At 34.8% G+C, this 21,158-nt stretch overlaps 3 protein-coding genes across 4 annotated transcripts; 1 reads left to right on the forward strand and 2 right to left on the reverse strand.

Annotated features, from left to right (window-relative positions):
• Positions 1,698 to 2,600, forward strand: LOC18594957 (probable calcium-binding protein CML45). Its single transcript, XM_018118816.1, has one exon. It carries the CDS (start codon positions 1,949 to 1,951, stop codon positions 2,522 to 2,524), a length of 576 nt encoding a protein of 191 aa, XP_017974305.1. The 5' UTR covers positions 1,698 to 1,948; the 3' UTR covers positions 2,525 to 2,600.
• Positions 3,227 to 5,923, reverse strand: LOC18594956 (pentatricopeptide repeat-containing protein At5g39680). Its single transcript, XM_018118928.1, has 2 exons — positions 3,610 to 5,923; positions 3,227 to 3,512 (listed from the first exon to the last, which is right to left on the reverse strand). Exon 1 carries the CDS (start codon positions 5,835 to 5,837, stop codon positions 3,747 to 3,749), a length of 2,091 nt encoding a protein of 696 aa, XP_017974417.1. The 5' UTR covers positions 5,838 to 5,923; the 3' UTR covers positions 3,227 to 3,512; positions 3,610 to 3,746.
• On the reverse strand, positions 8,482 to 10,692 carry LOC18594955 (myb-related protein B). Of its 2 annotated transcripts, XM_018118932.1 has the most exons (4): positions 10,340 to 10,451; positions 10,069 to 10,208; positions 9,463 to 9,942; positions 8,482 to 9,119 (listed from the first exon to the last, which is right to left on the reverse strand). In XM_018118932.1, exons 1-4 carry the CDS (start codon positions 10,354 to 10,356, stop codon positions 8,824 to 8,826), a joined length of 933 nt encoding a protein of 310 aa, XP_017974421.1. In that variant the 5' UTR covers positions 10,357 to 10,451; the 3' UTR covers positions 8,482 to 8,823. The 2 variants fall into 2 exon arrangements, with proteins under 2 accessions (XP_017974421.1, XP_017974420.1); XM_018118931.1 differs by having other exon boundaries at positions 10,069 to 10,692.

Raw genomic sequence — 21,158 nt, forward strand, 5'->3', positions numbered from 1 at the left:
TTTTTCAATCGTTAATACAATAATCTTAACTAATTTCTTTTTTTTAATTTTGTCCTTTTTTCCATAACTATGTGCCTCTTTTTTATTTTTTGAATCGATAAACATTGAATAAAAAATGATTTCATTATTATTAAATTAAATTACAGTATGACATTTGAGGATAAATATAACTTTTCATATTTATAAGCAACGGTTGATAAACACGAATGATCAGCATTTCGAAATAAAAAGAGATAAAATAGAATTAAAGAGCGTATTGATAAGAATATTTTTATATTTTACTGTGGAAACGTGGGATTTGGATTCATAGGAGAAATTATGTGTTGGAACAAATAAGTGTGTGCATTTTTAATAAATTAAAATAAGATGATATTTAAGTGGGAAGAAATGATAATAATATTTAGAATCTGATAAGGTGTAATATATAGAGTGTGTTTGCTATAAATGTCAAACACATGTTGATTTGAATCTTCTAGTACAAACTACACTTTTCGTAGCAATTACTTACATCACTTTCTAAATGGGCTTTGTGATGCAATAACATTACGAAATTAGAATTGAGATGAACCGTCATTACTAGGAAATGAGAAGAAAATGCAAAGCAAAAAAGAGCCCTTCACCCAAGCATTATCCCTAGTCAACATTCAACAAAAATTGGGTCATGTGGGATCCCTTTATTATCTCTTGGCCTACTACTTTCCTTGCATCTTTTACACGTAAAGTAGTAATTGAAAATATATTGCAAAGTAACGAAATAAAAAATAAAGAAAAATCACACTTCTCTCAACACTTTAGGGCATAAATCCATGTGTTTTTTTTTTCTTTTTGCATTGTTCTTAAAAAAAACCATATTAATTCTTATTGAATAAAAGTTTACATCCTGTTTCAAAACTAACCCATTTTACAATCTTGATTATCAAAATGCTGCCGGTTTATACACTCCTTCACTATTTTATGAATGTTAGCCATTGATTATTGATTAATAATCAAAATCACAATATCTGAACATTTAATTTATTGATTGGTGTATGATTTTATTATTTAAAAAAATATTCTGATTTTTCTATTTAAAAAACAAGTTTAAATCCAAAAATTAAAAAAAAATTCAGCATCACACCTTAGATAATATTTGATGTTAGAAGGAATGATGTGAGACTTACCCAAAACTCAAGGGCAGTGAAGGAGCCAGGAAAGGGGCTTGACCAAAAGAAATTCAGTGGAGCTATCATGTTTTTCACTCACCGATCTTCCCTTGTCTTACGTCCAAAAGCAAGCAAGCACAACGTGTGCGTAAAGATTGTTGAAATTGAAAACAAAAGGTAAAGCAACGCCCCTTTTCCAATGTAGACTCAACTGCCAACAAGAAAATTACGCTCCCTCCCTCCCACAATCACCACGAAATTGACTCTTCTATGGCCTAAAGTAGAACGTATGATCAATAATTAGCCGCCTATAATATCCACTTCCTAGAAACTTCAACGGAAAAGTCATTTGAGAAAGTCCACTCAAACAAGGAATGGGCAGGTTCCAAACACGAAACGAGAATACTCCAGGTACATAAAAGACAAGACAAAGGTAGGCCAAGCTGACCAAGTTTTCTAGCTGCTCCCAATTAGCAGGACAACAGAAATTTCCTCTTTAACAAAACAAGAAATGACCCATTCTTTTCTTTCATGTTTATAATCCTTTTTTTTTTCTTTCTTCCCTGCAGCATACAGGCAACTTCCTAACCTCCTTTCAAAACTGACCAGCTTTGATGCCTTAAAATACCCTTCCCGAACCTCACCATTCCATCAATCCACGCAGACTATTCTTTTTTGTTCCTCTTCAATATCATTCTCTCAACCTGGCCAACAAGCTTTTCGCTGTCCTACTACAAAGAAGAAAACCAAATAGTTCTACTTCTTTTTAGTCATAAATTTTACCCAACTATATTGCTTTAGTTCAAATGGAGACATCATCAGCAAACTCTAGCCAGTTTCAATTGGTTGATATGATCTTGTTGTTTCATAGTTTAATATGTTATAATAGCATTAGAAGTTTTTTCTCAAGATATTGGTCTTTTCTACAATCCCAGTATGAACATGGCAGCTCAAAGACATCAGGCTGGGAGAACAACCTGGCTTTTGAGTGTTTAAACAAGGAAGTTTCATCTGCTGAGAAGAAGAAAGATGAGGGGAGAGTGTCTAGAAAAGATGTGGAGAAGCTGATGGGAAATCTGGGACTTTTTTGCAACCAAGAAAGTGAGGAGCTAAATGAATCATTTGGTTCTGATGAGCTTTCCAGGTTGTTTGAGGAGGAGCCAAGTTTGGAAGAGGTGAAGCAAGCTTTTAATGTTTTTGATGTGAATAAAGATGGGTTTATTGATGCAGAGGAGTTGCAGAAAGTTCTCTGTATTTTGGGATTGAAGGAAGGCTTGAAGCTGGAGAACTGCAATAAAATGATCAAAACCTTTGATGAAGATGGAGATGGCAGAATAGAATTTCAGGAATTTGTAAAATTAATGGAGAGCAGTTTTTGCTGAATCAGTCTTTTTTTTTCCTTTAATTTTTTCTGGAAGCTTAATAAATACTATTAGACTTGATTAATTTTTACCTCTATTTCTTGTTAGGTGGTTTTGATATAATTGATTTTTCCTTTTCTTTTGTTGTAATTGCGATTATGACTATTATTATCAGATATTGGTATTACTAAGTATCGCCCTATACTAATTTGTGATTGCAAACAAGGTAAGATACTATAAATCTGAATCAATCTCTCAGAAAATCAGGAAAAATTTTTGCTCATCCTGTCTACTAGAAATAGTTTTCAGACATCAGGAATTTATTACCAGGGAAAATTTTGATTCTATTTAAAGGAAACTTAGTAGTATAGAGGTGCCCCCATATAATATAGAAAGAACCTATTCCTGCATATTAATTTTCTCTAAGAAACCCACACTGATGCTAAAAGGAGGAAACAACAGAGAAAGAAGAAGATAATCTAATTGAAGACAAACATGGTTCCATGGTTCAACAAGATTAGAACTCATCCATGCTCATTCTCATCTCAGATTTTTCTGTACTACAAAGTGAAAAGATTGTTGAGTATATATATATCCAAAAATGGAAAAAAGACTGACTGTTGACTATAGAAACTTACACCCCCCCCCCCCCCCCCCCTCCTGAATTCATCCTTTCTACAGAGAGCAGAAGGGGAAAATGAAAATGGAGCAAGCAGATGAATGTAGAATAATTTGATTTTTCCAAGCAAGAATCAAAATCTGTCAACCGTGCCAGTATTCAAGCTGTAGGAATTAGGGAACATTTTCTTTTCACTTAGTCTGGCATATCTGTGGGCTGTTTTCGTTCTCTAGTTCCTGAAATATGGAAACCATCTTTGGTTCTTGCATTCATAAATGTACCTGAACATTTTACATCAACATCTAAAAGGATCGTGCCTTAAGCTTTCAGTAACATGGGCAGGAGGGCATCAGTCAACCGCATATACACCCTAACATTGGAATTTATGACCTGAAAGAAAGGAACCCATTCCTAAGTCCTATGTAATTATAAATGATAATATAGGCAAAGATATAAGCTGTTTCAAGAACATCCATTTAATACTTACATAGTATCCAGGTAGATAGAATGAAGATCGATGATCCCTGGCTGTCTTGGAGAGAAATTTGGCATGCATGTTTTCTGTGTTCCAGAACATACAATTTTCTTCTTCCGTCATCAAGAAGCAAACAGTCAATGAACCAATTACCAGTAATCTGCACATGAACAGCATCCATTTTGAAATCTGTGGAAGCGATTTGCATCTCTGACAATGATCATCCTGTTTGTGATCTTTGAAATAAGTTTCACAGCAGAATGGCAGTCATCACACATTCTAAGGTTTTTAAATACCCGAATAGGTGCCTCCAAGGGAGTTTGCATAAGGCCATATGCAATGGCCAATTTCTCACTGTGATAACTAAGATAGTCTTCCTTTTGCTCTTCCTCCACATCATGCAACACAGCAGCAACATCTGGTACATATCCCAATGGCTTAATCTTAGCTAACAGTTCTTTTACTTTCTCATAAATTTGACTTGACTCTGGGTGTTTACAATCCTCTGAAACAAAAACATGGGTAACATTTCTTATCTCTATCCAGCTCACTCCAGGTTCTTTCTTGATATTTCTATCTCTCATCAGTTTTCGGATCTTCACTACTTCATCCCACCTCTTTGCTTTTGCATAAATATTAGATAACAGTGTATATGTTCCCACATCATTAGGGTCCATCTCTAACAGTAATCCTGCTATGTGCCTCCCAAAAACATAATTTCGATGGACATGACAAGCACTGAGCAGTGTACGCCATGCAATAACATCTAATTTGACTGGTATAGACCTCAAAAATTTCTCAGCCTCATCAAGTAGTCCAGCCTTGCTCAGGAGTCCAACAACACACGTGTAGTGCTCCAACCCAGGTTCTACTCCAAACTGTCTCATGAATTGGTTCAAGTAGTATAAACCTTCTTTTACTAGAGCCAGATGGCTACAAGCAGAGAGAACACCCACAAAAGTAACATAGTTAGGACATTCTCCTACAGCCAACATGTCTTGAAACACAGCCATAGCTTCCTTACCTAGCCCATGATGAGAATACCCACATATCATCACATTCCATGTAATGCTGTCTCGATACATCATTTCTGAAAAAACTTTACTTGCTGCTTCAATGTTGCCACACTTTGCATACATATTAATCAAAGCATTTCCAACAATAACATGGTCCTTAAAACCGGACTTTTCAATCTCTCCATATAGTACATGTCCATGTCTTAGTGCAGACAACCCTGCAGTAGAATTTAACATAACCGCAAAAGTGAATTCATTAGGTGAAATATCATCAAGTTTCATCTCAGAAAACAGATTTAGTGCTTCCTCAAAGCATCCATTTTGGAAGTAAGCATCCATGATTGCAGTCCATAAAACCACATTCCGAACTTGCAACCAATCAAAAACTTTCCTAGCATTAAAAGCCTCTCCACATTTCCCATACATATTAATGATTGCACTATTAACAAAAACATCCAACTGAACACCACTCTTCAAACCCCTACAATGCACTTGTGTACCCAACTTCAAACCCTTAATACAAGCACAAAGTCCAAAGAGAGTAACGTAAGTTACACTATCCCACTCCAGACACTCTCCGATCATCCTTTCCAAAACTTCAACCCCTTCATTTAAGAATCCGTTTTCCAAGAGTCCATTTAAAGTCGAATTATACAAAAGGACATCATAACCAGGCACTAAACTGAAAACCCTCATAGCTCCTTCAACATCCGAAAGCTTTGAATACATATTTATTAATGCATTCTTAACATACTGATGAAAATCCAACCCTGACTTCAACACATAACCATGACACTGCCTACCCTCTAAAACCTTCCCACACTCAGAACAAGCCGAAAAAACTAGTGCGAAACTATACTCGTTAGGCCTCAAATTATCCACTAAAGCCATATTTTTGAACAAGTTTAACACTTCCAGTGAAAACCCAATTTGCAAATACCCCGTCATTAAGGAACACCAAGAAACCAAGTTTCTATCAGGCATTCTATCAAACACTTTCTGGGCAGTTGAAATTTGGCTACATTTCGCATAGAGGTTGATTAAAGAATTTAACGGGTATACGCTATTTTCTCTTGAGGTTCGATCGGCAACTAATAAATGGGTGTGGATTATTTTGCCTAATCTTAAGTTTTTTGTGTCAGCTGAGACTTTTAGGAGCTTGATTATGTGTTTGAGGAATAAAAATGGTGCCAGTTGGGTACTTGCTGCTTTTAGAGTGGCCATTCTTTCGCCTGGAGTTTTTCAAGGCAGCAGGCCGTTTCTTTTTATCATTTGTTTATTTATTTTGGTGAAGTTCACAAATCATAGGTTACAAGTTCAAACTTTTTGGATGTATAAAACTGGAGCTAGCTAAGTCGTTCCAAATCTAAACTTAGAGGAAGAAGATGTTAAAAATCACTTTCTTTGCTACATGGTATCAATAATAAGATTAACAATCTTATCAATCTGCTTTTAAGTTAAGGGTGATTTAGGAAAAAACATAAGGTTTTTTAATACATTACAAGAAATGTTTTGTTGATTGAAGTAAAATAAACTTTTTTCCATATTTAAACTTAATTATTTTATATTTATTTTCCTTACTTTTTTACATAATATATTATTAATTTTATTTTCTAATATTTTAAGATTTTTTTAGTGTTTATTTGCTATTAATATTAGTCTAATAAAACAAGAGATATATTTTAGTCCATTTATTCTTAACATAGAACAAAGCGAGTGCAATTTGGTGAGAGTGGGGAAATAAATAAAACATGTGCTAGAGGCCATAGAGAGAAGATTGGAACAGCCTTAAAGTATTGGGTATCGTGAAAGAAAATAGGTAAGTATAGACTAAGGTTGAGAATAAGGAAAAAAAAAAGGACTAATTATAAGAGAATTTGATAAAAAATATTTAGAGATAGAAAGAGAGAGCTTAGAGTGAAAATATATTTACTTTTGCTAAAAAATTGTGTTCTCGAAATTTTGTTTTGTCCAATAAACTATCAAAGCTCTATATATATATAACACGAAGAAACAATTACTCAAGAATATATTTTAATGACATAATGAATAACAATACTAAAAAGAAAGTTAATGTATCTCATGGATTACAGTTACTCAAAAGAGGTCTATTGTACATAATGCCTAATAGTCACTTGAGTTGATCATTGAAGTAATGATCTTTTCTAACAAATAGTATTAAATAGTGCAATGGAATTTTTTCTCGACTAGAAGATAAAGAGGTGGAATTAACCCATGAGCTGTGTCGTTCGTTTCAGTTTACTTTCAATACAATCTATGTGTATAATCGTTTTACTTCTTGTTGGTATATTTGCTGTAAAATAAATGTTAAGAGAAATTGTAAGTTAGAAACCAAAACCAACATCTATAAGAGTCTAGTGTTAGATTTTAAATTTATTTTATCTTAAACTATTGGATACACTTTACTTATTTGACCAATTGCAATATCAGAATTTAAAGAAATCACTAATAAATTGGCTACAATATGATTAAGCAGCAAATATTGACAATGAATAAAAGTAAATGTGAATGTTGAAAAACCTAGCCGAATGGTCATCCACATTCGTCTGGTTGAGATCCCGTAGACTGTTCCTAGAAGAAACAAAATTGTTTTTGATACCTGTGCTTTCAGAAGGCCCTGAGGAATAAAGATTGGGCCCTCGGGAAAAGAGACCCAAGTTGCAATATGAGCTCAGACATTGCAGGATCCATTCCCTTGGCCATGCCCTGAGAAGTAGTTTGTTTATTATTGTTGAAGAGATTTAATTTCATAAGATATGGTTTTTGAGTCCTTAAACTGAGGTTTTGGAAGAAATTAGTTACATTAAAGGTGCCTAAATATGTTGTTAGCTAGCAAAATATTCAAGCATTTTAGCCCCCATAGTGTTGTTTAGATCAACACAGAAAGTAGAGGAAAATCTGCCCATTTGTGGCTTTCAAGGAGTTATTATCATTTGTTGAACTGCTAGAGATATCAGAGCTTTTAATTCTGTCAGCTATGGCTATAGAAAACACTTAAAGTGAAATGCCAAATTAAGAATTAAGATCCGACTGAGAAATAAATATTCAATTTTTGTCTTTGATTTTATATTATGTTATTTACATCTTCGGATTGAATCATTTATAACGTCTTAATTTAATTAATAGCCGTTCACTGTTCACCAAAAGTTAAGTTGGTGTCATCGTTTGAAGAGGCCAAAGTCCTTAGGCTATAATTGGGAACAAGTTAACAATACCCAAAGGGAACCACAAGATTGACCCAGCAGCTGAGGTATCCCTACGCCTTCTTCATATGCTTTAGTCTTATAAGACGAAGGGGAATGAACGAAAAATGTCTTGAGATAACATGCAGGTTGTGGGAGAAATCCAGGCTGAACATATATCGGTACTCATAGCCACACCAAAAGGTTTCAAGCACAAAATGTGTTTGTGAAGAGCCAGGCAGGCAAGAAAGGCAAAATTTAATGAGATAATGGTGCACAGATTTGGAAGTAGGTAAAGGCATAAGCATATATCTCTTGAAGAGCCTCATGCAAATGTAAGATGGTTGTGACAAGTAAGTAATATCTACGCCTACGCCTGAATTCTCCAGGCCCATGAAAATCTTATGTTTGAAAAGTACCTATGTTTTGTTCTGTTCTATTTTGTAACTTAATATTCCCGCAGTTGTTCCATTCCAATAGCACCCTCTCTGTTACTGCTCTCTCCAGCATTAGCACATCACTGAACCTTTTGTCACTTTCTTTGCCCCACAGGAAAAGGACCCTAAACCTTCTTTTCCATATTGAACTTGCTTCAATTTTTTTAAGTTTCCTTCCACTAAAAGGTAAACATGTATAGCAATATGAAAGTAGACTCTCCAAAATCGTTCAGTTTTTCTTTTTCTTTTTCATTTTAGTTTCCATGGATGACCATAATTTCTACATTAATTCTTTCCTTCTTATAAAAAGAAGAAATTGAAATAAAGAAAGAAAGAAAGAAACAGGAACACTGTTAGACTGAAAAAGAGTACTAGTTCACCGGTTCAACTGTTGGATTTGGTGGGAATGGTTACAAGGACAGAGATGCTGATGATAATAAGGGCTGCTTCTGAATCCTTATTAATCTAGAAATAAATCCTTTCTCTTTGCCCTGCATTGACGTCTGAGCTATTCTTTGGACACTCTTTTTAGTTCTAAATCCATTTACCAGGTTTGGAAAGCCTTGTTCTTTATGAAGCTCCTACTCCAAGAAAATCTATAAAGGGTGGTGGTGATGCAGTAGTCTCCAAACGGCTTGCTGCTGCCTTCTCTGCAGCTGTTGGTGATGATGATGATGTTTCGGTGACTGTGACCTGAGGTGCTGATGCTATGGAGTCTGAGAAACCAGATAGCTGATGGTTACTTGATTGCTGCATTAACATCTGTGAAGGATGAGAATATGGATGGGAAACAGTCAAGGTTGTTTCGTCGTGGAGCATATTGCATTGCCTACTGTTCCATCTGAATCTTTCTGGTCTAATGTAATCTGCAAAAACACACAATTTACCCTTTCACAAAAGTAATGAAAAATCAATAATCAAATGCAGCAAAGAGATGCTTTTTTTTTCTAACAAAAGACCAAGAAATTGAAGATGGCCTTCTTTGGAAAATAAACAAGTATACTTAAAGCTGAACTTCACTAATGATTAGTCATATATGAACTTGTAAATGCAACAGTTCTGTTAAACTTACACTAGGATGACTAAACGTAGAAGAGAAACTTCATGAAAGATTTGTAAATTTAGCATAAAGTAGCCAATGAAAGGAAGCACAAAAGTAAATGCATAAAGGTTGTGAAATGACATAAAGTAGGGACCAAAAGGACAAACCAGAAAAGAAATCTAAGGGTGTCTGATTTCTACAAGCTCCTTCCCCAGGAGAAAAAGAGTTGTGGCTCTTGGACCCAAGAAACAAATCTCTAACACAGGTCGCAGCTCCTTTCCTTGAAGTCTTGTTGTAAGAGCCGTTAGACCCAACAGATGGGTTTTTAGGGGAGTTTGTGTTGTTGCCATTAGCCGCCTCTCTGCAGTTAAGGTTCCCATTTTCTTCCATCTTTCTTTGAATAGCTTGACTTAGCTTTCTCCTTCTATAGGCACTAGCCTGCTCCCTGTATTTCCTTGCCATTATAACATGCCATTGGTTTTTGACAGCATTATCAGTTCTCCCGGGGAAAAGCCTAGCAATCATCGCCCATTTGTTACCATATGCTTTATGAGCTGTCATCAGCCTCTCTTCTTCCTCTTCACTAAAAGCCTTTTTGTTGATCCTCGGGTCAAGTTGATTAAACCACCTCAATCTACAACTTTTACCTTCAAATTAATAAAAGGTTTTACATGTTAATTTGTCATTATTCAAGCACAACCTTCATATGAATGAAGGGGAAAAAATGCATAAAAGGGAAAGAACTTTGCTAGAATTTCTTTAACAGATTTTACCTGTTCTTCCTTGCAACTTCTCAGCTATAAGATTCCAGTTTTGAGGTCCATAAAGTGCAACAAGTTCCTTGAGTTTAGAGTCCTCGGCAGGTTTCCAATGCCCTCTAGCACAAACCTTAGACTGCCCAACATCCTTCCCACTGAGAAAACAATCACCAGGGTTACCTTCATTCATACAGATTCTTCTCCTTATATCCTCCATGGAAACTGCAGCATTGTTTTCTCCAAACTCATCAATAGATTCAGAACCCTTAGAAAAATGATCACCTACCTCACAGTTTCGGGCATCCTCTTCCAAGCTACAAGGACAGTTGATCACATATGAAATCCCCATGTGACCCTTCACAGGAATATTGTCACCACAGTAACAAATATTTTGTGAAGAATAAACATGATGGGTTGGAGTAATAGAAAGAGAATCCATGTGTTTTAACACCTCCATTGATGAGCTGGAAGGTGAATATATGCTGTAGCAATTGGACAAGCCATTATTTTCTTGGTGACAACAGGAGCTGTTGTGGAACTGTTGCACGGTCATCTTCATATCCCAAAATGGTAAAAAGAAAGTGCAGATAAAAACAAACAAGAGAAGAGAGAGATATTTGCAAAGGAAACAAGCGAGACTGAGAGAGCTGCACAAAATAAATAAATAAAAGTGAGAAATAGAGAGACCGGTGCTTGTTAGCAGAAGTAAAAAAAAAAACAGTTTTTGTTTTCGTTCTAACAGAAAATCCACACGGCTACTCATCTTATGTTGAGGGAGTTTCACTTCTCTGACAGAAACCGGACCCCTAGTTTGACTGTTCCTGTGAAAGGACATATTTCTAAGCCACTTCAAAGAGCGTGGAACACACTGATCTACTTACTTAACTCATTCAACAATGGAAAACTGCACGCACTTTGATTATAATGTTGTGGAACTTTGAAGCTTAATAAATAGAAAATTCATTTATCAGTTATTATTGCACAAGCACAATTTTAACATTTCGAGTTGCAACCCTTTAATTTGACCGTACAAAACTTGATCTAACAAGTGTTACATTTATTTTTTAAGATGGTTCAAATTAATTAATTTAATTTCGAGTCTCTTTCTTCTTTGGATTTATGATACCCTTCGGCTTGTACTGTTAGATACCAATGTCTACATTTTTGTGTATAAATACCGTCCTGTGTACAAACCCATTTTTGCTACTATAATTTGATTTGCAAATATAAAATATGAAAGGGGGGTGGGGGGCAAAAGGTCTAGCGGGGTTCTTGACTTTTCACCCTATCTGCCTTGTTTCTACTGCTGCAATGGAACCAAACTCACAGCATTACTACTGCATGAATGAATAAATCTTAGGTGCCTGGTGTTTGAATTGCTCATCATTTGTTATTCTTTTGTTCCCTTACATCACTTACTCACGTGTGGGTTATGTCACCTCATCCTCATCTCACGCGTGAACTCTCTCAGTCAAAGAGCTTGCGCTTTTTTTTTTCTTTTTCTCAATTGTGGGATGCTCTCTAGCTTAAGAAAACAAGGGGCACTGCTGCCCTATAGGAAGGTTACTCTCCTGCCCTTGCTAAAGGTTCCTCCTATTCACCTTTAATTCGAATGGCAAAGAAATAAGGGCAAACTAAGCTTGAAAGCAAAACGCCACTTCCCTGGCTATATCTTCACTCACCCAAAAAGCCAGTAATAAATAACTCGGAGCTCTCTCCATCTTAATCACTGTTAGATACATAACTTTGATACAGACCTCTGCTTTAACCCTAGGAGATTTTATTCATTTAACTACCTGAGATAGACCCAGCACCCAAAGCCTTTAACTAAGCTCTTCTTCTTGTTTTCTTCTATAATGTTTTTTGGATCTGCATAACAGAACTACCATTGCATGAAACACTGTATGAGTTTTCAATTATAGTAACAGTATCAGCTCAGGCATTAATCTCCAAAGTCAGTTTGAACCTACCAGCTTCGCCTGTTTCCTTTTGGTTACAGTAACTCCCAAAACACCCTCAGATTGTATTAATTGTCAAAATCTTTCATGTTTCTGAGTTCAACTTCCCAATCCCTAGAAGAATTTCAAAATGTTTGTATATATAACTAGACAAAAACTCAAGCTTCAGGATGGGGTCAGAAATATTTTATCTCAATCTCATTGTCAGTGTCATTTGACTATTTCTAGGGAAAAAAAAAGTCATAAAAGCCTCTCAATACTTGTTGGTGCCACAAATTTAACACAAGATGAATAAATCTTGAAAATAATGACAAAGATACAACTTAATTGCTGATCATATCTTTTCCCAAGAAATGATGTTTGATAAAAGTTTTCTTTTATTAAGTATTTTTAAAGAAATAAAAGTTACTTCGTCATAGCAACGTTTATTTGAAAAAGAATTACACTACAAATTTCAGATGGGGTAAAATTATAACGGTGCAAAAATCTTTACAGTGCATTAACCATGCGTTCCAATGGGAAATCAAAAGAATAAACAAATGAACAAGGAATGAGGTTGAGGAAGAACAAGTTTGCTTCTTGACATAGTCATGGTCATTTAGTGTTAATTACCCCATATTTAATGCAACCCTCCCAATACAGTGAAAATGGTAAACCATATTCTCAAGGCAACTTCACTGCCTGATTTGGCTCAAATTCTCTAGGACACAATTAAACCATTGAGCATTTTCACTTGCAACCAGTGACCAGACATTCTAATTTACCCCCACAAAACTTTTTCACCCCAAGTAAAAATAATACAAGTCCACTTCTTTTCTCTTAGCATTCTTTCTTCCGGTATGATAGCAGCAGCCACCCGCCCTTGTGGACTTCAATTTCAGTATCACTCCTTACCTTTATGTAACTTGATGCAGTGAGCCTAGAGATTTTGATGCCCTAAGATGGGAAGCTACATTGCCAAAGCAACTGGTAAGAAAATTTACAGTAAAAATATATATATATATATAGAAAGCAGGTACAAGTAAGGCACCATTTCTTTTTCTTGGAAAGAAAACGTTTTAAGTGGGGAACCTCTCCTATGCATAATCTTCAATAACAGAATTGTCCATCAAAATAATATAACATGTACTACACAGGGAAGAAATCAAATCAAAAGACTGTCAACATCAATCCCTTTCTACTAAGTTAAATTTATGTGCATTAAGGCAACCTTAATTAGTGTAATGTCCTTTCCAAGTTAGATCTCGCTGGCTAATGCCAAGTATTAAGAGAAAGCTATATTTAATTTGCCAAAGAAATGAAAATAGCATGACAGTTATGTAACTATATATCAGTCAAATTTAAACCATATCTGCAGTGTCTCATACTGCTTTTCGCCCACCTATGTCAATTTTACCAAGAGCTGAGATCGGAATATGCAACATTCAATCATAGTTAGCAACTTTCTCATAATCTTAATAAAAATTCTGATAACTGTGAAACTCAAAGCTGGTCATAACGGATGCATGAATTATTATAAATTCGTAGTTACCTAGATGTTATAGGCTAACATCAGTTGTACATGGGGCCATAAAAATATCAGTCATTCAGTTGGGCCTATGAGTAGTTGTGTTGCCTTTAAAGGTCGACCCTTCATTTTTTGACTCCCTTGGCTTTAAGTTCTAGACTTTTTGTTACTTCTCCAAGTATTTTTTTTTTAATCATTTAATGCAGAAACTAGGAAGGACCATGCCACACTTCTTTGAAATAAGTTTTTTCTCCTCATGTAGCTTTAAGCCTTGGTTTTTTAGGCTTTTATATGGCTCCTACTCTAAACCATTAACTACATGTAGCCTGTCTCTTGTCCCTCCTCAAGTAACCTTGATTTCTCACAGCCACAATGTAGCTAAGGTTGTACGAAATGAAATTAGGAGAGAGGTCTTCCTTCCAAAAGTGTTTTCAGTGTGATTGTTCAAGCAACTGCTATAAAAGGTTAATTGACCATGAAATCTGTTGAGAATAATGCTTGCATGGCTTGGTGTCTGTGTATGTGTACCTTGCTAATTATTTGAATTAAGACATGCAGTTACTTGTAGTTATTACATGTAAAACTGTTTTTAAACTTCCTTTAACACTTGTAATTCATGTCTTAACACTTAAATCCATGTCTTGACAAGTGTTATGCATGTAACTACCTTTTTTGTGTATAAATAGGGGTGTCTCATATGAATAAAGTGTGCCTTTCATTAGAACAATTTTTGTTCTTCTTTGAATTCCTTGTCTGGTTTGTTAACAGTTGCTTCATACAAAAACTTTATTTCTGTCCTTACTTTATCTTCATGGTATCTAGAGCCTATTTTGATCTTAAGGGACTGTGTTTGTAGGATAATAAAAAATAAAGCCATTTCCCAAAACCTAAAGAAAACCATTTTCATGCAAAATGGCCTCCAACAATATTCTTAGTCATCAATCTCCACCAATTTCAATGGAGAGAATTATGCAATTTGGTTAGTTAAGATGGAAGCCTATCTTCGTGGTTACGATTTTTGGGATGTCATAGAATCTGGAGGTGAAGTACCTGTCTTGAGAGAGACTGCAACCCTCGCACAAATTAAACAACATAACGAGGAAGTTGCTAAGTGCTACAGAGCGCTGGCATGTATCTGTGGGCCTATTTTGGATGCTACATTTACAAGAATAATGGGATCCAAATCAGCAAAAAAGGCATGGGACAAACTTAAGGAGGAATTCCAAGGCTCAGAGAGGACAAAGCAGATGTAGGTGATGAATTTATTGAGGGAGTTTGAGACTTTCAGAATGAGGGATACTAAAAATATTAAAGACTACATTAACAAAATCATGCGAGTGGTGAACCAGGTGCGGCTGTTGGGAAAGAATCTTTTTGAAAGTTGTGCAGTCCAAAAAGTTCTTGTGTCTCTACCAAAAAGATTTGAATCTATGATTATATCATTAGAAGGGTAAAAGGACCTCTCAACCTTGACTTTTACTGATATAGTGAATGCACTCCAAGCTGCAGAGCAAAGGAGAGCAATGCGAAGTGATAATACAATTGAAAACTCTTTATTTGGAAAGATGAAAGGAAAAGCAGAAGGTGAGTCAAGAATAAAAAAAGGCTCAGGTGATCAGAAGGAGAAAGAAAAAGAAAAGGTTCAATATAACAAAACTCACGAGAAGAAAAGCAAGTTTCAGATATGCTCTCACTATAAGAAAAGGAATCATTCAGAGGCCTACTACTGGTTCAAGTCGAGTGTTAGGTGTCGTGCATGTAATTAATTAGGTCACATTGAGAATGTATGTAAAAATAAACCAGAGAAGCATGATAAGGCATCACAAGCAGATGAGAAGGCTGATGTTACTGAAGAGCAGTTGTTTATGACCTTGACACGACCTAAGGTAGTTGACTCCAATCAATGGTTGTTGGACAGTGATTGTTCAAATCACATGACCTTGAACAAAGAATTCTTTGCTGAACTTGCTACCCTGCATCGATCTAGTGTTAAAATAGGTGATAACAAATATTTATATGCAATAGGGAAAAGTACAATCAACATTCAAACTTCCCTAGGAATCTAGTATGTCAAAAAAGTGTTTCTTGTTCCTGATATTGCTCAAAATCTGCTAAGTGTAGGCCAAATGGTGGATGATAGTTATGTCTTACTTTTTAAAGATAAATCATATATTGCGTATGATCCATCGAGTGAGTTTGTTATGAATGTTCCCATGAAAAGAAAATGCTTTCCTGTAAATTTGGAAGATGTTTGTTATCCAGCTTCTGAGGTAAAATCGAATATGAAAATACTTTGGCATAAACGGTTTGGGCATTATAATCTTGATTCCTTGGTACAAGCTAGCAGGTTAGGCTTGATGGAGAATTTACCTTCCTTAACTGAATCAAATCAAGTTTGTAGTACATGTTAGTTTGGGAAATCTACTAGGAAACCATTTCCATCTGCTCAATCAAGTAGAGCAACCAAGAAGGTTGAACTAGTTCACACTGACATTGGAGGTCTTATGAGTGAAGAATCTCTAAATGGAAGCAAGTTCTTTCTAATTTTCATTGATGATGCTTCCAGAATGTGTTGTATTTATTTTATGAAACATAAATTTGAAGTGTTTAATCTCTTTTTGAAGTTCAAGGCTAGAGTTGAACAAGAATCTGAGAGAAAAATTAAAATTCTTAGATCTGACAATTGTGGAGAGTACAAGTGTTTAGATTTTTCTCAATATCCTGAGAAGGAAGGGATTAACATAAACTCACAGCTCCTTACACTCCTCAACTGAATGGAGTTAGTGAAAGAAAAAATAGAACTATAATAGAAATGACTAGGTGTCTTTTATTTGAAAAGGAGCTACCAAAGAGTTTTTGGGCAGAAGTAGCCAGTACAGCTGTATACTTGTTGAACATTCTTCCCATAAAAGCTTTAAAAATTGTGACTCCATATGAAGCTTGGTTCGAAAGAAAACCATCTGTAAGTCATTTACATGTTTTTGGGTGCATTTGTTATCAGCATGTCCCTAATGTGCTAAGAGATAAATTAGAGTCGAAGGCAGTGAAAGGAATATTTGTAAGGTACAGTCTACAATCAAAAGCCTACCACATATATCAAATTGACTCTGGTAAGATTTCCATTAGCAGAGATGTCACGTTCAATGAAGAACTTAGTTGGGATTGGAATGAGAAGCAAATCAAATAATCAAATGATGTTGTTCAAAGTCAGAATGATGATGGTGGTGAACTTGATCTCTGATAAAACTCCTGTTTGGGGTTCTTGCTCTATTCAAGACATATACAACAGATGTCAAGTTACAATAGCAGAATCGACCTCATTTGATGAAGCTGCACTTCACAAGGAATGGAGATCAGATATGAGAAAAAAGAATTACAATGATTAAGAAAAACAAGACTTGGACTCTTTTTGATAGACCAAAACATAAACAAGTGATCTGCGTGAAATGGATCTTTAAGAAAAAGATGAATGCAGATGGTTCTCTGAATAAATGCAAAGCGAGGCTTGTTGCAAAAGGTTTTTCTCAAATGCCAGGAGTATATTATTTTGACACTTTTGCTCCTATAGCAAGGTTGGATACTATCAAGTTTCTCTTAGCTCTGTCAGTAGCTCATGGTTCGAAAGTCTTTCATCTGGATGTTAAGTCTGTATTTTTAAATGGCAGACTAAATGAAGAAATATTTGTGGAACAACCCATGGGATTTGAAGTAGAAGTTGATAAAAACAAAGTGTATAGGTTGCATAAAGCCTTATATGGGTTAAAACAAGCACCACGTGCATGGTATGTAGGACTGACTCTAACTTGCAGAATCAGGGGTTCCACAAAAGCTTGAATGAGGCCACATTATATGTGATGGAAGGAGGTACTGTCAACTCTTTAATTGTATCATTATATGTTGATGATTTTTGGATAACAAGTGCAAACACAAATGGTATTGCTAAACTTAAAGCATCAATGGAGAAAGAATTCAACATGTCAGATTTGGGTTTGATGACTTACTTTTTAGGACTTGAAGTGTCACAAACTAGGAGTGGTATTCACTTGACTCAACAGAACTACATAACAGAGGTGTTGAAACAATTCAACTTGAGCAATTGCAAGACAACTGAAACTCTTTTGAATGCAAATGAAAAACTATTAGTTGACTCAAGTAACAAGCTCTACAATCCCAGTGAATAGAAGTCTAATAGGTTACCTTCTCTATATATGTTTAACTCGAGCAAAACTTATGTTTGCTGTTAGTTACTTGTCACGATTCATGCAACAGCCATGTCAATCACATCTTACTGCAACCAAAAGTATTTTGAGGTATCTAAAAGGTACGACAAGCTATGGTGCCACATTCATATAAGCTAAAACAATTGAACTTGTAGGATTTTCTAATAGTGATTGGGGAGGTAGCATTGATGATGCCAAAAGTAACTCTGGATATGTATTACTCTTGGGAATGGAGTGTTTTCATGGACTTCACACAAGCAAGAATCAGTGGCACAATCCTCAACAGAAGCAGAGTACGTAGCAGCTGTTGTAGTTGCAAACCAAGGGATTTGGTTGAGAAAAATTCTACTTGATATTGGAATGTCATTGATGAATCCTACCAAGGTGTTTGTTAACAACAAATCTGCCATATCAATTCCATGGGAGAACTAAGCACATTCATGTAAAATATCATGCCTTGAGGGATGTAAAAAAAAAAGGTGAAATTCTTGTACAATGTTGCTCATCTGATGATCAAGCTGTTAACATTATGACTAAGGCTCTCTCCAAGGCTAAGTTTGAACATAATCGAGAAATGCTTATGGTGAAGAATGCAAGCATTAAGGAGGGTGTTGAGAATAATGCTTGCATGGCCTGGTGTCTATGTATGTGTACCTTGCTGATTATTTGAATTAAGACATGCAGTTACTTGTAGTTATTACATGTAAAACTGTTTTTAAACTTCCTTTAACACTTGTAATCCATGCCTTAACACTTGAATCCATGTCTTGACAAATGTTATGCATGTAACTACCTTTTTTGTGTATAAATAGGGGTGTCTCATATGAATAAAGTGTGCCTTTCATCAGAACAATTTATGTTCTTCTTTAAATTCATTGCCTAGTTTGTTAACAGTTGCTTCATACAGCAACTTTATTTTTGTCCTTATTTTATCTTCAAAATCTAGCATTCCTACTTTGAACTCCATTTATTTAATATTTCAACTATAATTTTCATGGCTAGGTGGGGATTAATTTTGCCAGTATTGGTAGAGAGCAAAACCTGAAAACTAAAATCTAGCTTTCAGAAAGTTAAGGGAGTTATGTTGATAAATGATAAGCACATAGCTAGGGCCAGATTACCAACACCCAATCCACAAGCCATGCACAAATATTCTTTCCTTCAAAAATAAGCACTTTTACCTGTATATTCCAAGCAATGGTAATGAACAAAGCAAGCCATTCAATAGGCAACAACTCTGCTAATGCAAAAAGGAAGTTGAATTCTTCTTTACTGTGACATAGTAGTGTAGTAGATCAATGTTACATTTCTTTATAAATTCTAGGTCCACCAGAATAGCAATATTGTTCACATGTCACTGGTAAGTGTTATGCACATCCTAAAAGGGGATGTGAAGAAATGATAGATTTTGGACTATTATGCTGAAAGTAAACCATTCTAATGGAATCAATAAACATGCTGCCACTAGAACTCAAACAATAAATACAAAGGATCAACCAAGTAAAGTGAGCATAATGAATTACTTCTGTGATTATGAAACAAAACTAAGATCAGATCTAAGGGTTACAATATGAAATTTATGAATTAAATTGATAGGAAGAGAATCTTATCTTAGCCCTTTAGTGTCACACAATAATAAGAAAGCTAAACTACAACAAATTTGACTTAAGACAACATATTTGTAAAATGTTTTATTAAAAATATTTTTAATAACACTTTTTTAATACTTTTTAGAACATTTTTGTAGATTTAACTTCACTATATAAATTTTTAGATGCATTATGAATAAAATGTAATCATAGAAATTGCATACACTAGCAAACGTTACACTTTTTTATATGTTACACTTTTTTATATTTCTACTAAATGTGAAAAAAGTGAAACTAAAAGTTTAAATAGCTGCAGTTTTTTAAGATTTCACTATACAACAAAATATGTTGCTTAAATAAGTGTGATTAAAACTCAATTTTGTTGTAGTGTTAAGAAAAAGATCATGTAGAGGCAAACCAAAGAGTCTCCCAAGAGTTTAAGCATAAGGTGAAGGCCAACAAATTTAACCTTTTCAGGTTCTGAGCTATTAGTGAAATAAGATATAGGCATGGGAGGAAGCTCTAGGGAAGTTGCAAATCTCTTCTTGAACCAATTCTTTATGACGAGTGACATCTTCATCACTCAATTCAAAATCAAATTTGAACCTTTCATAGGTTAAAGATAGTCTCTCGAAAGCAACTACCTTCTGCAGCAGATGTTTCACAAATTCAATCTCACTCTAATAGCCAAAGAAGTGATGTACCACAACTATCTTGAGATTTGCAGAAATTCAACTATTAGGTCCCATTCTCCATTGTTAAGCTCAATAAACAATTGTTCTAAAGCATAAGCTTGAATATGATCACCAAACCTTTCTTATTACTGAGCTTTATATTGCAAATCCACCCAGAACAAGAACATTTATGAGAACTTAATCTATAGGCAATTGTTGTTAATTTCTTACGTAAGTGCACATATCGTTAACAAGTAATATAGTGATAAAATAAAGTATCGATCACATAGAGAATTATTTTAATTCCTATTGTTAGCTACTAAAATTATAACACCCTAATTTTATCCAAACTATTAAAAAGAAAACCTAACTGAAGACTAAAACTAATCTAAATTAACCAACAAAATTATTTTATTAAACTTGATTAACTTTTAGATCTAAGATTATGATGTCTCTCAATACTTTATCTGAATATTATCTCTCTCTCTCTCTTAACTTAGTTTAATGGATTAAATTGCTAACCTAGAGTTCTAAATTATTTACAAGTCTTTGTCGAGTTTCTCATAAAATATCTCTCCTAATTACTTTACTATATGTCTATACAAATTAAATTGAAGACAAATTCATTAAGTTTAGACTCTAATCTTAGCTATGTATGGCTTATAGGTGTATGTCTACCCTATATGCAAATCAAACCATCTAACCAACTAAGTGTATTTGATCATACGCTATTCTATTCAAGGTCTGCCTAAATCTCCTTTGTCAAGGTTTAACTTAAGTTTCCAATTTAATCTAATTGGTGGTCAGTGAATCAGAAGCATTAAGAACAAAATAAAATAAACAACTTAAATCCATAATACATAAGCAAAAGAGAGATAAATAAATTAAACTACATATTGAGTTCAATCATAATCTTAGATAAATAATTTAGTTCCTCATTAAGTCGCACATCATCATCAAATTAAGTTTAAACATTTAAACTAAACTAAGAAAAATAAAGAATAAAGAAACTCCAAGAGTGAAACTCTTGATCTCCAAATCTTCTTGAATCCTTCAATTTCTTTTCAGTTCCAATGAGACTTTTTTTTCAACGATTTTGTAGCTTGAATCTCAACTCTCAATTTAGTGTCTCATTCTCCTCTTTAAAAGTCTTCCGA

This window comes from Theobroma cacao, chromosome 4 (genome assembly GCF_000208745.1).
Source record: "Theobroma cacao cultivar B97-61/B2 chromosome 4, Criollo_cocoa_genome_V2, whole genome shotgun sequence".
NCBI classification, from domain to species: Eukaryota; Viridiplantae; Streptophyta; class Magnoliopsida; order Malvales; family Malvaceae; genus Theobroma; species Theobroma cacao.

Coding starts and splice junctions, on each gene's coding strand:
- LOC18594957 (XM_018118816.1), top strand. CDS start 1,949: ATGGAGACATCATCAGCAAACTCTAGCCAGTTTCAATTGGTTGATATG.
- LOC18594956 (XM_018118928.1), bottom strand. CDS start 5,837: ATGGCCACTCTAAAAGCAGCAAGTACCCAACTGGCACCATTTTTATTC.
- LOC18594955 (XM_018118931.1), bottom strand. CDS start 10,612: ATGAAGATGACCGTGCAACAGTTCCACAACAGCTCCTGTTGTCACCAA. Junction 9,943..10,068: donor GAAGTTGCAAGGAAGAACAG/GTAAAATCTGTT, acceptor ATTAATTTGAAG/GTAAAAGTTGTAGATTGAGG. Junction 9,120..9,462: donor ACCCTTAGATTTCTTTTCTG/GTTTGTCCTTTT, acceptor GTGTTTTTGCAG/ATTACATTAGACCAGAAAGA.